The following is a 14,359-nucleotide window of genomic DNA, read 5'->3' as shown; positions in this document are numbered from 1 at the left end:
ATTTTCATCTACAGACTGACCATCAAGAGGTTCTCCGTTCACTCTCCATGTTACAGTGGGTTCAGGGGTCCCACTGGCGGAGCACTTTAAGATCACGTCTGATCCAACCATGCTGAGCTGGCTCTCTGGCTCAAACACCCACTCTGGAGGTTCTGGAAACACAGAAACAGTGAATCATAAATGTCACGCAAGTGACAGCAAGTATTCTGCTGTTATTCTGTGTTTGCTTCTTGGCAGATCAGTTTGTTGAGAGGCCAAAACCACTTCACTGTTATATTCAGTCTGTAGCCAGTACAGTCACTGAATGATTTACATTAACTATTACATCAGTTTTATTCCCATGGCAACCTGAAGCCTGAAAAGAAAAGAGAAAGTACCTATAATGTAACTTTACCTTCCACTATGACTGTGAAGTAATGCATGACTTCTCCCAGCGTGTTCTTGGCCTTGCACATGTACTTCCCACTGTCCTCCTGCTCAGCTTGGGAGACAACTAACAATTTCCCATGATTCTCCACTGAGGCTTTCTCAGGTAGTTCATGGCCTATTTTAAACCACTCCACCTGTGGCGTTGGACTAGAGACAAAAAAAATAAATAAATAAATAAAATAAAATAAAGATTTAATTTATGTACAGTTTATAATACAAACAACAGTCTAACATATTCAAACTACTTACAATCCCTCAGCAATACACTCTAAATTCAGTTCCTCTCCTTTGACCAGCACTATTTCTGATTTGCCACCAGAGGGCGTCAGAAGAGCGGGCCTTCTCTCACGGATAGCATTTGCTGCAAAACGAGATTGGTGCATTAATTACATGAAATGAATTAAACTTCAGTGTTAGATTTATTCTGAAAAAAGCTTCACTTAGTGGTTAGGTGAAATATTTATATAACAATAGATGTGTTCCACTGTACATCTTACCTGCCTCTGGAAATAGGCCACTTTTAGCTTTATCTGAAATGGAGGTGAATGGGATAAAACAAAACCATGAATATGATACGGATGAATGACTTACAACACAATAAAATAACAACAACAACAACAACAACTCAATATGGAAACATAAGACAGCAAATACACCCTGTTCACCAGAATGCTTATGAGGATGTTGGATGATGATAAAAATGGTACTTTCTGTAATTGTAGTAGAGAGTATTCGAGAGGAGTCATACATACTTGTCTGGACATTGACCGACATGGCGGTCTTCTGTACAATAGTGCGGATCCTGGGGAAGGCGGCGAAGCAGCAGTAGTCTCTTCTGCTGTCCTTCTCCTCCGCGTGAGCAAAGTACAGGTCTCCATTCAAACCCATGGACACTCGCTCATCCTGTTCTATATGTTGGAGATCTGGACACATGGGAAAACACAAAATTATTACATTGGATACTGCTCTAGCGTGCAATAAATAACAAGATAATTAAACTAACTACATATCTTGAGGCAAATTGGCTCATATTAAGTAGGCGACCTGTAATTTAACTATTTTCAGTCCTGGTAAAATAAATAAATGTGCATATAGAAAGGTATATTATGCTGAATGAAAGAATCGAATCAGAAACATGTTAAAATGCCAGAATACCAAAAGATAATATTGAAACAAATCATGTTCATTACTCACTAATAGTCATCCAGTAGATCTGCAGAGGAGGTATCCCTTTGGGTGGGTTACATTTCAGTACAAAAGCTTGTCCTTCATCCACTTTTAGTGGTTCCATTGTTTCTTTAGGAAACTTTGGGACATCTGTTGAAAGAAAAAAAAAAGATTATTGTCTGATTTGAAGTGATGTCCAGTAGATGGCAGTATAACCATTTTATGTATCCTTGCAGCAGAGGCGGGGTGTTGCAGTATTGTGGAACCCAGAAGCACAGAATATGTTTTTTTTTTTTTTGTTAGTTTTTTTCATCCTCTTTCTTGAGTTGTTTGACAGCAGAAATAAAGCAGACATCACAGTTAATACGATGTATGACTTGTCAGTGCAGCTGATGCACAGCCAAATTTGGTCAAAGTCCCCTCTGGAGAGGATTTTCTTTGAAATATATATTGTAAGTTTGCTGGGCACAAAATGAAAAAAAAAAAAAGACCAAAGAAAATGATGGAGAGGCTGGAGTGCTGGATCAGTTTTGGTCAAACACAGAGATATATGAGTCGCAGTGGATATGCTCACTGACTTTCTATCAAATGAACTACAATATGGAATTCACAATAGGCAGGTCATTATAACATATATATTAGACATCTCCTCAGTACTCACGAGGTACAATGAATTCAATCTCCGTTGATATGGCAGTCCCGAGCTTGTTGGAGGCATAGCAGCGGTACATGCCCTGGTACTCTGTAAGGTTTCCATTATTGGGGATAACAAAAGTCCCAGAATTCTCCTCTTTCATGAGCCGAGGGTCTTGAAAAGGGTCGAATTCTTGCCCGTTCTTTGTCCATCTGAATCTACAAAACAAAGCCAGTATTGACATGTTAAAAGTGGTCTGCAGCATGGTCATTTTTCAGGCCATGCTCAACAGGTCGCTAACAAGTTTAGTGCAACAAGTTGATTGAGAGTGTTGAAGGCATGTGGCTGCTAACAAGTGTTCATCCTCGCTTACTCGTGTAAAAGGATGCTAGACTGTGTACTCACTCCGGCGCAGGATTCCCTTTGGCTTCACATGTCACGGAAAAGCTCTCATCGAAAGGGAAGGCGATGAGGGAGCTGGGAGACTGCTCTGTGATGGTGGGGAGCTGCTCGACTGCACCACAGACACACAAATGGTGAGAATCAAAACACAGCCTTCACATATTCAAATGCAACTACAACTCAAGTTCATGACCCTAAATGGCTTCTGACTACATTAAACTATACGGTGTTTGCACATAATTAATCAAAATCAAGGAGGATGGTGTTATGTCTGCTCAGGCTAAACAAGGAAAGAATGATGAGAGACTTGGTGAATAGATGTCTGTTAGAGGGAAGGATGCTGTCCAAAGAACATTCAAATGAACTGCAAATTCCAGGCAAAAACTGCATTTATCACATTACATCATGTTCACTCATGTTCAACTTGCACTCTGAACAGAGTCCTAATCCTGATTAGAATAGATAAATGCAATTGCAATGCAGAAAAAAGTAAAGCTACATATTGATTAGTATTAGCTATTTACTCATTTTGACTTGCGTTTATGTAAAAGTTTGTTCCTGTTTTCACTACTTGAATGGAAGCACAGAAAGTACTTTAAAATGTCCTAAACCTTCAACTTCAAATAATACTTTGCACTAAAAATGTATTTTGTTTGACACGCAGTATCAGCCCTATGACAGTCACAGGATAGATACATAGATGCTGGAGTAAGATTTAACTTATTACAAAAACACTCAATATAACTTTTCTGGTACGAGCACATAAGTCCTGTGCTCAGGTCTCTGCACTGGCTCCTGTGGCCTCAGAGAATAGAGTTTAAAGCAGCTCTGCTTGTACAAGTGTCTCCATGGCCGAGCACCAAAGTCCATCTGTGACATGTTAGTGTCATATGAACATCTCACACTCTGAGGAGCTCAGGGACCGGCCTCCTGCTGGTGTCCAGAGTCACGACTAAACAAGGGGAGTCAAAGTTTCAGGTTCATGCAGCTAAAACCTGGAACAGTCTGAACATGTGAGACAGACTCTTCTGTGACGCTGTTTAAATCCAGACTCAAAACATTTCTGTTTAACTGTGCAAATAACTGAAAGGTTTTCATTCTGCACTCTTCTCTCTAATTTATGTCTCTCTTTTCTAATTTTAATCTTTATGATTATTTATGTTTGGATTAGTTTTTATTATGATTTTAATGTATTTCTTATTCTGTAAAGCACTTTGAATTACTTTGTGTACGAATTGTGCTGTACAAATAAACTTGCCTTGCCTTTTCTGGTGACAGGTCTGGCACCTGAGCACCAATGAAGATGTTACGGTTTTGCCTGAAATGTTGTACAGTATGTTGTTGGCCGATTTAAATGATCTCTTTTGCAAATTATTTAATTAGAGGTATTGCTCAAAAATACCTGCTTAAAGGCGCATGGTGTAACTTTTCTGGTGGAGGATCCGTCTAATCCGTCAGTGGAGTTGTTATTGCTTTGTCTGGAATGTTTCACAGTATGGCATTATAAACCTTTCTATCTTCATAGAGACCAAACCAGACCATGTTGCAGGTCACATTTGTGGAGAGGCAACCCAGAATGCCTGTTTTTGTAGGGATTTTTGAGCTATAAAACCACCTATAATAAATAATAAAAGTAAGATAGAGCTGTTTAACGTCATGCTCTTTGGAAAATTCCAGACAGAGCAACGACATATTCATAGAAACAAGCAGGTGACAGGCCTCCAACCAGATGATGTAACCTTCTTCCGAAAAGTTACATAGTGAACCTTTAAGTAAAGTATATTTGCAAATATGATCATTTAAATGTAGCATGGAATGGCACTAAACGCACTAAACAGTTCTGTGAGATAGCACGTGCTGAATGAGAATGCAAATGAGGCTGGAAGTCTGGAATATTATGGGGCTATGACTGATGACACATGAGAATCAAATCCAACACATATGGTGGAAAGTAAAGCCGCCGCTCTGCCCAACAGTGAGCCAGAGAGCGAGAGAGATTAACAGCTCTAATACAGCTACAATACAACTGAGTCCACTTACTGTTTACATGACCTAAAACTATACAGCCCGCAGCATCAGGGGAGAAAAACAACAGAATCAGTCAGCACTTTGGGAACCACAAACCCCTTTCAAATAAATGAGCATATTCAATTACATTTCCAACTTCAGACAGTCTAAAATGCATAAGTGTCTGCAAAAGACACTGTTTGATGTGTTTTTACCCAGCCCTACAGAGATATTGGTGAATAATTTAAAAGCAGAGGTTTGATATGCGTTACTACGGAAACAGGGATGGGAGCAGTTTCGGCACAAAAGAAACAGCAGAAACATGAGATTCAAACATGATAATAGCTGTAAATATATTCCATTCACCCAAGCTCCTATGCCGGTAATAGTTCACCAGCGAGATTTATTCAACCATAAATTATTCAAGACTTATGAAGCTCTTGAAGTTGAAGAGATGTTTTCAGAGAGTGAGTACTTGGACATTTAACCTTTCTTGTTAATGTGTTGTTTACTGGCCATTATGTCAATATTCCTTCATTTCACAGTGAATTTACAGCATCCATTTATCCCCCGATGATGCTATTGTGAAATGTGTTTTCAAATGAGATTGTTGTAATGTCTTCCTGTGGGATTCAGCCTCTATTAAATGGCATAACATTACTTTCATAACTCAGATTGAGTACAAATATAAAGCGCCATTAGTTTTGGTGCATTTCCCTCTTTGGGGTAATAGTGACTAAAGTAATATAACAGCAATTTCATTGTAAGGCTTGTTATTTCTTAAGCTATTGTAAGACTATATGTGGGCTGTTCTCTACCTTGAAATTACTGGAAGTAAAACTAATCAAAACTTTACTTTCACACTGAGGCAGGGGGGTTGCAATGACTAATTAGAAAACTTGTGACTTCTCGACTACTCAAATCATTTTTGACTACTTGGGTAATTGTTAACTGGACTACTAGGCAAAGGAGAAATTCAATTTGTCAACTAAACAAAAGATTTTTCACAAACTGAATTTCTCCTTTGCCATGGATTCTACCTGGATGACTGATTTTATACAACCAGACTACTCATATATAGGCTCTAAAACACAGGATGCATGGCATCTTATAACAATGAAATGGAATTATTAAATCAAATGGAAAAAAAAGTACACATATACCATATAAGTGGCTCTTGGGTCAAAATAAGTGCTGTGTACTAATTGTAAATCTAAAATGATTTACTGTAACTACAATCAGGGAGTGCACAGTTTGCATGTTTGTTGTTGTTGCTCTGGCTTCTGAAAGTTGTGAAAAGTGCTAATAAACTAAAATCTCTGTGAACAGGTGTGATCTCTGTGATCAGGATGCTACAGATGCGTAAGTTTCTTTGCCTTTAATAGTATATGTTCACCTTTCTCGGCTTAAAAATGTAAATAGAAGTAAATTTGATAGTAATAAAAAACCTAAAATAATCATTACATAGTGTTTGAATATTAGGTAATACATATTTAGTAGCATATCTGCATCTCCATTCGTACACAGCTTCGAGCCTATTGTTATTAAAATATGCACCTGTTTCCATTGTTTGCGTCCATCTATGCTGCATGATATTAGCCATTGCTCACCTTCTAGTGGGATCTCAAAGGCTGACGCCAGATACAAGGCACCCACGCAGATGACCAGGCCGAACGCCACCCTTGGATGTCCTCTCCTTTGTGGACCCATGCTTCAGGTGTCAGATGTTTTCCAGAAAGATCCCCAAGTCTTCAGTTCATTTCTGTGGTGCGGCGCTGAATATTCGGTACCTGTGAGAAAAAAAAAAAAAAAAAAAAAAGAAAAAAAATGTGAAAAAAGCAGACGGTGAATACCCCACGAATCCACCCACACGCTGGCAGACAGTATGGCAAAAACCCCAAACACAACAAATCCCTCGTGACTGGAGCCTGCTCTCAGCTCAGCCAGCCATAACAGGAACACTGCACACTTTCCCCTTCTCATCAACAGGCTTCACATTAAAGGACTCCTATCATGAGATCCCGTGGGACATAAGCAGTTTTGCAGTTTGATCTCTGCAGATGTGTGTCGCGAGAAAAGCCGAGCAACAATGGAAATAAATAACTAAATAAATAAATAACAGTTGTAATGAAAGGGGCCTGTGGTATAATGCATAGCAGGTGATCGCTGTTTCAGACTCAGAGTATGGGAAATGGGGAAGGAATTATTTCTAAAATGCAAGCCAAGATTCAAATCAAAATAAGCATCAAAGTTGAGGTACGGCTGTGTAATCGTACATGGGTGCCTGCTTGTTCCTGATAAAAATAACAGCAAACCTAACAATGTAGGAGAGGAATACATTATGGGTGCTAATACCGGTCCCTGAGGTGCATGAAGGAGAAATTGCATACATAGTTAACAGTCAGATAGAATGCTGTACTGCACTCTGCACTCTCTGTGAAGTAACTGTGGGTCTTTTTGTAGCTATTGGACCAAATTTTAGCTGTTGTACACATTGTAGTTCACGGAAATTGTGTCAAACAGTCAATTTTAGAATAACAGGATTCTATCTGATGTTTTTGTTAAGTTATTAATTTATTGTTGTTCCTGGTTATCTTCTGTACATCTTATCAATAGTTTGATCAAGATTTCTACAATATTTCAGAACTACCATGATCTGCAGTAGGGCTGGGTATCAATAAGAAGTTGCCGATACGATACACACCTCGATACATAGGCCACGATATGGTACATACAGTGAGCTTTCGATTCAAATATATTTCAAACTGATTCGATATGGTTCAATACAAGATAACAGCTAAATCATGGCTGTGATACTAAAAGTCTAAAACACTTCTTGTGCAATGTTAATATGAAATACACCCATGTTAATCATCAAAACAGTGAAAATGTCAAATGTGTCACATAAACTGTAGCACTGTCACAAAATAAATGAGTACATTTTACCAAAAAATACTCTTCATCAATCAATATATCAATGTATCAATATAGCAGCCCTCGATATCAATACTGTTGTATCCTCATCAAAAACATAACTGGAGTTGTGTTTTGTTTCATTCACACATATTTAGCACACAAACAGTGCATCTTTGTTCTTGGTTCTTTTCTCAGACTGAAAACAATCTCTTCCACCTTCTGATGTCATGTGGTCATACCGGCTTGTCATAGTCTGATCCTGTCAGATCTCAGAAGCTCAGCAGGGCTGGGCCTGGTTAGTACTTGGATGGGAGACCGCTGGGAAAATCAGGTGCCACATGGGGGCACCAGTCATTTAAAAAAACAAAAAAAAAAAAAAAAAAAACTGTTGTTGTGTCCTTAGGCAAGGTACTTCACCCTCATTGCCTAGTATGAAAGTGGTGTGTGTGATGGTGGTGGTTGGAGGGGCTGATGCTGCAAAATGGCAACCTCCCTTCTGTCAGTCTGCCCAGGGCAGCTGTGACTACAGCAGTAGTTTACCACCACTGGGTCTGGAGTGAACGAATAATGATCTGTAAAGTGTCTCTGAGGGTCCAAAAAACACTATATAAAACTGATGCATTATTATTATGTGGCAATACAGGAAGTGCTCCACTGTGCTTTTAAACTCTGTACACATTCATTAGAATTCTTTGGATGATTTCATCACTGGAATTGCCACAATCTCTACTGAACTAAAAGGTAAAAAGTAGCTGTTAACTTGACAACTACCATTTCATGACATCACAAGTTGGAACAGTGCATTTTGAGCTTTGGAGATGCACAGACTAATAATAATAAAAGATTACTTAAACACATGTGAATGTAACAAAACACAACCCTATGTATGTGTGTTTGACGAGGTAACAACATTCTAACATGGCTTAAAGCTCATAATAGTCAATTCTGTGTAATATAGGACCTTTAAAAAACAAATCTTGGGTGAGTTTTGAGCTTTTTTCAGCTGATAAAACTGAAGATTTGGCATGAGCATTAATTTCCATACAAGTAACGTTCCCTCAAGTAGATATGCTAAGCCCAAAAGAATGGATGTCAAGAGTAAAATTAGGCTAATCTCTCCTAAAGACTTTATGATTCACCTCAAGAGGAGCAGGTCAGTATCCGGTCAGCACGTCTTTTGGTAACCACGCTAGGAGAACTTAGTCACCTCAAGATCTGTTCACCACCGTGGCATAACCCATTTAACAGCCATTTAAATTCCTTTAAAAAGGGGCCCCTAAACTTCTAACGGTTCCATGGTCTTTGAGAAACTGGCCCCTCTGCTCGGTGCGTGGAAGAAGTGAGAGCTGCAAAAGCATTGTCTGGGGAAGGCTCGTCTCATCAGAGGACCCCTGCGGTATCAGGTCATTAGTTCTTCTTGTTGGCTATGACCCAGCTCCCCAGGTCACTAAGGAGCAATTAGCTCAACAGCATAAAAGGATTTAATTGTAAAAAAGCTACAATATAAGGCTGAGGGGGAGTCATGGAATAGAAATGTTTTATTGCAACTATAACACAGCCCACATTTGCAATAATAAAATCAGCATTGAGGGGACATCTAATTGGTGTCAAAAGACTTGTGGTTTTGGGTACATGTTTTATTTCTCAGCAGTGACAGATAAATTATAGTAACACTTGTATGTGCAACTGGGTTCACAGTGGGATTAAAATTGCTGTCTTAGATTATACAGACATTGATTTAATTATGCAAATGTGATATTGTAGCTATCCATTTTAACCCTTCTGCACCCCTTTAAAATAATCACACCTGTTTTACACTGGAAAAGAAGACCACAATATTTTTATGCAGTACAGATTTTTGTCCGTCTTTTTTATATCAATGTCTTCATTTACTTCTGCCTTAATCATATCAAAAAATATCATATTTTGAAAGTTTAACCCCTTGAATGTCATTTTTGACAGCAAAAGTAAAAATTATGTGCATGAAAAAAAAAAAAAAATTAATTAATAAAAAAACAATTCAATATCTTTCAAGGAATTTTAATGTGTTGGTGCTGGGATTATCAGAGGCTGGAGGCTCCTCTAGAACACACCCATATCATTTTAACCTCAAATATCTACGTCTCTGAACTTCAGTGTGAACTAATATGTACAAATGTCTTTCTGTTGGTATAACCTTGTAATAGAAGATAGACAGTAAAAAGAAAAATATCAAAAAATTCAAAAATACACTTAAACAAAACTATTTCAAGGATTTTCAATACCAAAGAATGAAAAATACATAAAAAATTAAATATATACTGGCAAAGTTATGCCAGTAAAAAAAGCCATTTTAATGGAAGTTACTGGGACAAAAATGTACCTAAGCACCACGGGTGTGAGTATTTTGATTATAAACCATTCAATTAATGTGATGTTGAAAGAAAAGACAAATAAAAAAATCATCACAAAACACTCAAACTGGACAATTTTGGTGCTATTTGGTGCAATAATGCCAAAGTTGTGCAAAAAAGAAAAGCTGAGATGTACAAAAATGTACCGAGGGCTGCAAGAGGGTTAAAGAGCCGACATCATGCCATTTTTTTGTTATAATGTTTGCTGATCAAAGACATGTTTTTGTTTCATTCACACATGTTAACACACAAACCCTGCATTTTGACCCATGCAATTTGGATCATTTCAGACCTTGAACTGCTCCTCTACTGAATTTAAGGTCAAGGTACCTGCTACCTTGAAAACTACTATTACATGACATCACAAGGTGAAACTGAGCATTTTGAGGTTTGGAGATGTAGACAGACTAAATTACACTTGTTACTGTTTACTTTCCACTCCTGTTGATTTATTAATTGGACAAAGTGATCCCAGTTCATCAGCATGTGCCTTCAGATCAGAGTGCACCCTCCAATGACTAATAGTGGTGACTTATGACCTTTCACCCCTGACCTCCCACCTGCAGCATATCAAAAGACTCTCAAATAAATTGCACTATAATCGTAAGTACTCAATCACAATTCAAACCAATCAACTTTACTTTCAAATAGCAGATTAGTGGCCTGGTGTTATAAGTCATCTATACGGGAGACGCCTGAGGGCAGCTTTTGTTTTTGTGTTTCCCAGACATGCTGATTTATGAACCTAAACAGATTCAATCAAAAGGTAAGTGCTTTAGGCTAATTGGCTGGTGCTTTGTGCATGAGATTGGCTTCTTTAAGGAACAATCTCCATAATGCAGTCTACCATTTATCCCCTTGATGCGCCATGTGTTGAAGGAGATTTCGGCATTTTTAACAAGCTGCCCTGGGAAAATATACATATTTTGTTTTGAAGCTACAACATAGAACTAGATAAAAAAGATCAAATTCTACTTTGTTTTATTGTAGATGTATTGATCTCCACTTTGCTTGATGTTCTGTACTCTCATAAAGCAGAGATTTGTGAAGGGATAATAGTTAAGAATGGAATAAAATGCATAATTGACTTTCAGGTGCTACAGAGAAAATGGTGTGGTCAAAACATTGGAACCCTTCTGTGCCAATCGGGTGACTAATCAACACATAATCACAGGTATTATACAACAGAGGATGAATAATTTGATAAACAATCACTACAGCAATGTACAATGCTGAAGACTTTATGGATAAACAGCTCTACCAATATACAGATAGTGAGTAGGCCTGTCATGATATGAAATTTTAGAACGTTTAAGAAAAAAATAAAGGTGATAAATGCTTATACTGAAACTAATTTATACCACTGACACAATAACCCACACATAACACATGACACATAACCCTTAAACAAGATTATTCCCTAAAAAAACTATTCTAAAACATGTAAATCACAAAATAAAACACTTTAGTACAGACATGTCAAACTCAGGCCCGCAGACCAAATTTGGCCCGCGATATAATTCATTTTGGCCCACAAGATCATATCAAATATGTACAAGAGCTGACCCGCCGTCTACAGATAGGCTAGAGAGACATTACTTATTTCAAATGTTGTTATTATTTTATATTCTGCTTGTTCTGGATTCAGTGTTTAAGCAAAACTATTATTAAACATTTATTTTAATAAGAAAAGGTTTAATATTACATATGGGTCCAGTCAAGTGGTAACGGAGGGAAACAGGGGCAGATTTTTGACATTCAAATGTCTCTTATTCAGAAACTAGAGGGACTATTGAAATAAGTAAAGTATCAGAATGTAGGAAAGAGTTACACTCCAACAGGGTCAAGTTAAACCTGTGATATTCTTTCAAGTTGTTGACAAAATTTTTTAAAACTCATGTCGGTAACGGAGGGAATGAAATATGCAGCACTTTTTGGGGAATAAATCCAAACAGTGATAACTCTTGGTTCTCACTTACATATCCTTAACAAACTGGTTTGAATATTTGCTTCATATAGTTTTCTACCATATGGTACAAGATTAGGTTGAAAAACCTCTTACTTTTTGACAAATTAGATTTTTTTATTAAAGAAAGGTCATGGTAACGGAGAGAAAATTGTTCAAACAAGTAGAAGGTGCATGATTTTGCATATTTTGTCAGCTTTTTTCATCGGAATACTTTAATATTACTTCAAAATGAAAGGAAACTATTTCTCTAAAATATGTCAGTCCTTCCAAGCAAATTTTTATCATTTTAAATACTTTTTTTTTTTTTTGAAAAATCATGTACCTTCATCAACAGTTCAAAGATGGAATAACACAAGATATGATGAAATACATCCATTTATTGACATGATTTGCAGGTCTTTGAAATTTGGGAAATAATTTTTGTTCCATGTTTCATACATGGTCTGTTTAAAACTTATGTAACTTTAGAACCAAAAATGGTACAGAAAAAAGGTCAACAGTTTCATAAACTAGAGTACATATGTATCTGTTCAATACATTTTTATATCAGATGCATTAACTTGTATTTTTGGCCTTGCTGTTTACTTCTGCTTGACTGAGCCCATATCTTGAAAGAAGAGAAAACATGCAGATGTTGTTGAAATTTTTCAATAAATATTTAGTTTGGCCCAGTTTTTAATTTTGGCCCTCTGTCAATTTGAGTTTGACACAGCTGCTTTAGTAGTTAGTTTGTATCTATAACAAGTCATAGAAGTTATTTATTCAACCCTCTACAACTCATTTTATTATAGCACAGAAAAAATACCTAAAAAAATTCCAAACTACTACAAAGAAAAAGTATGCACAATAAATACTGACCCCAAAACTACTCTTCAATCTAACATATACTGAACAATAAATCAATATAGTAATCATCTTGACAGACATATTTAAATCTTACAACATTCAAAGCCCCAAATGTTTATATTTGTATCACTACAGACAGCATTTGAAACTATTAATAGAATTTCTAGCATCCTTCACTAAATGGATCAACTCATATTTATTACCCTTTCCAAAACACTTTTCATTATGTTCTGTTTCATCACATTGACCCCAGTGTAAACAGATTACACTTTACTCCAACTGCGCTTGATCATTTGGCTTTTGATTCCATTTCTTCGCCCTTGGTTAAACACTCAGTGAAGACGACACTCGCCATCTGGTGCACTTGCTCGGGGCTTAGCGGGAGTGGCGGTTTCTGTCCGTGGAGAAGTCAGGGGGTGTACTCGCCCAGTGGATCTATATCACATGAGTCTATAGGCCCCCCCTCCCCTCAGGCTGATTTAAAGAGTACCAGACTGGTCCTGATCCCGCCCCTTTCAGCGGCGATCACAGCAGTGTGAGATTGATGAAGTTGGCAGGAGGTTAAAAGCTGGTCGCTGTGGGAAGGTCGATATGAACCCTCACCTCACTTAAAGTCACAGCGCAGGGGAACTTTGATGGCAGAATGTGGGGGGCCGGAGAGGGAAGGAAGAAGAGATGTAGGGCATTTCTGTGTCCCTTCTTCACTGCAGTCGCTTTGAGTGACATATGTAGAGCATTTTCGCATTGTCAACAAGAAAAAATCTATTTCTGATGTACAAGAAACGCTGTTGTAACCTAATTTTGGGCACATTAACTGTCATTAGCTGTGAAGAAGTCACTTAACAGATTCTGACATATTTAGTCTTACAGATCCTTTTAGGGTGCTGTGGTCCACATGTGATAAATAATAGTTTTAGTAAAAGTGGAGCAGACTGAAAAAAAACACCATCAGTAATTTCAAGGGTCCATATAAAGGTAGTTTCTGTTCTATGTTATAATGTTTCCTCATCACGCACATGCCTGGAGTTGTGCTTTGTTTCATTTACACATGGGCCCGGTCAAGCAGAAGTAAACAACAAGGCCAAAAATTCAAGTTAATGCATCTGATATAAAAATGTATTGAACAGATACATATGTACTCTAGTTTATGAAACTGTTGACCTTTTTTCTGTAAAAAAAAACTGTTAAATCCTGTTTGAGCATGGTTTAGACCTGGTTTTAATCCTGGTTTAGTCTTGGTTTAGTCTCAGTTTAGTCCTGGTTTAGTCTTGGTTTAGTCCTAGTTTAGACATGGTTTAGTCCTGGTTTAGATGTGGTTTAGGCCTGGTTTTAGACCTGGTTTAGACCTGGTTTGGACCTGGTTTTAGTCCTGGTTTAGACCTGGTTTGGACCTGGTTTTAGTCCTGGTTTAGACCTGGTTTAGTCCTAGTTTAGACTTAGTTTAGACCTGGTTTTAGACCTGATTTAGTGTCTGCCAATGAGTGGAGTTACCGCGCGAAAAAAAAAAAAAAAAAAAAAAAGGGATATAGGCCCAAAATGTGAAAACAGGAAAATACTGCTGTGTAATCCATTTATTTTAACCAAGTAACTGTAATT

At 37.6% G+C, this 14,359-nt stretch overlaps 1 protein-coding gene and 1 pseudogene across 1 annotated transcript in view; one reads left to right on the top strand and one right to left on the bottom strand.

Annotated features, from left to right (window-relative positions):
* chl1b (cell adhesion molecule L1-like b) overlaps positions 1 to 14,359 on the bottom strand; it is a 106,455-nt gene that overhangs the window by 39,039 nt on the left and 53,057 nt on the right. Inside the window, exons 2-10 of the mRNA XM_055160493.1 lie at positions 6,250 to 6,429; positions 2,636 to 2,744; positions 2,258 to 2,448; positions 1,624 to 1,746; positions 1,182 to 1,352; positions 927 to 959; positions 679 to 790; positions 395 to 576; positions 21 to 152 (exon numbers count right to left, since the gene is read on the bottom strand). Coding sequence (XP_055016468.1) covers positions 21 to 152; positions 395 to 576; positions 679 to 790; positions 927 to 959; positions 1,182 to 1,352; positions 1,624 to 1,746; positions 2,258 to 2,448; positions 2,636 to 2,744; positions 6,250 to 6,349 — 1,153 coding nt within the window. The 5' untranslated portion in view covers positions 6,350 to 6,429. The remainder of the gene's footprint in view (positions 1 to 20; positions 153 to 394; positions 577 to 678; positions 791 to 926; positions 960 to 1,181; positions 1,353 to 1,623; positions 1,747 to 2,257; positions 2,449 to 2,635; positions 2,745 to 6,249; positions 6,430 to 14,359) is intronic.
* On the top strand, positions 7,781 to 7,898 carry LOC129411120 (5S ribosomal RNA; annotated as a pseudogene).

The sequence above is a fragment of the Boleophthalmus pectinirostris genome, unplaced genomic scaffold (assembly GCF_026225935.1).
Source record: "Boleophthalmus pectinirostris isolate CB_2022bp ecotype Guang Dong unplaced genomic scaffold, ASM2622593v1 HiC_scaffold_3, whole genome shotgun sequence".
Classification (NCBI taxonomy): Eukaryota; Metazoa; Chordata; class Actinopteri; order Gobiiformes; family Gobiidae; genus Boleophthalmus; species Boleophthalmus pectinirostris.
Note: the sequence above shows the minus strand (reverse complement) of the source record. Positions and strands in the feature narration are given on the sequence as shown.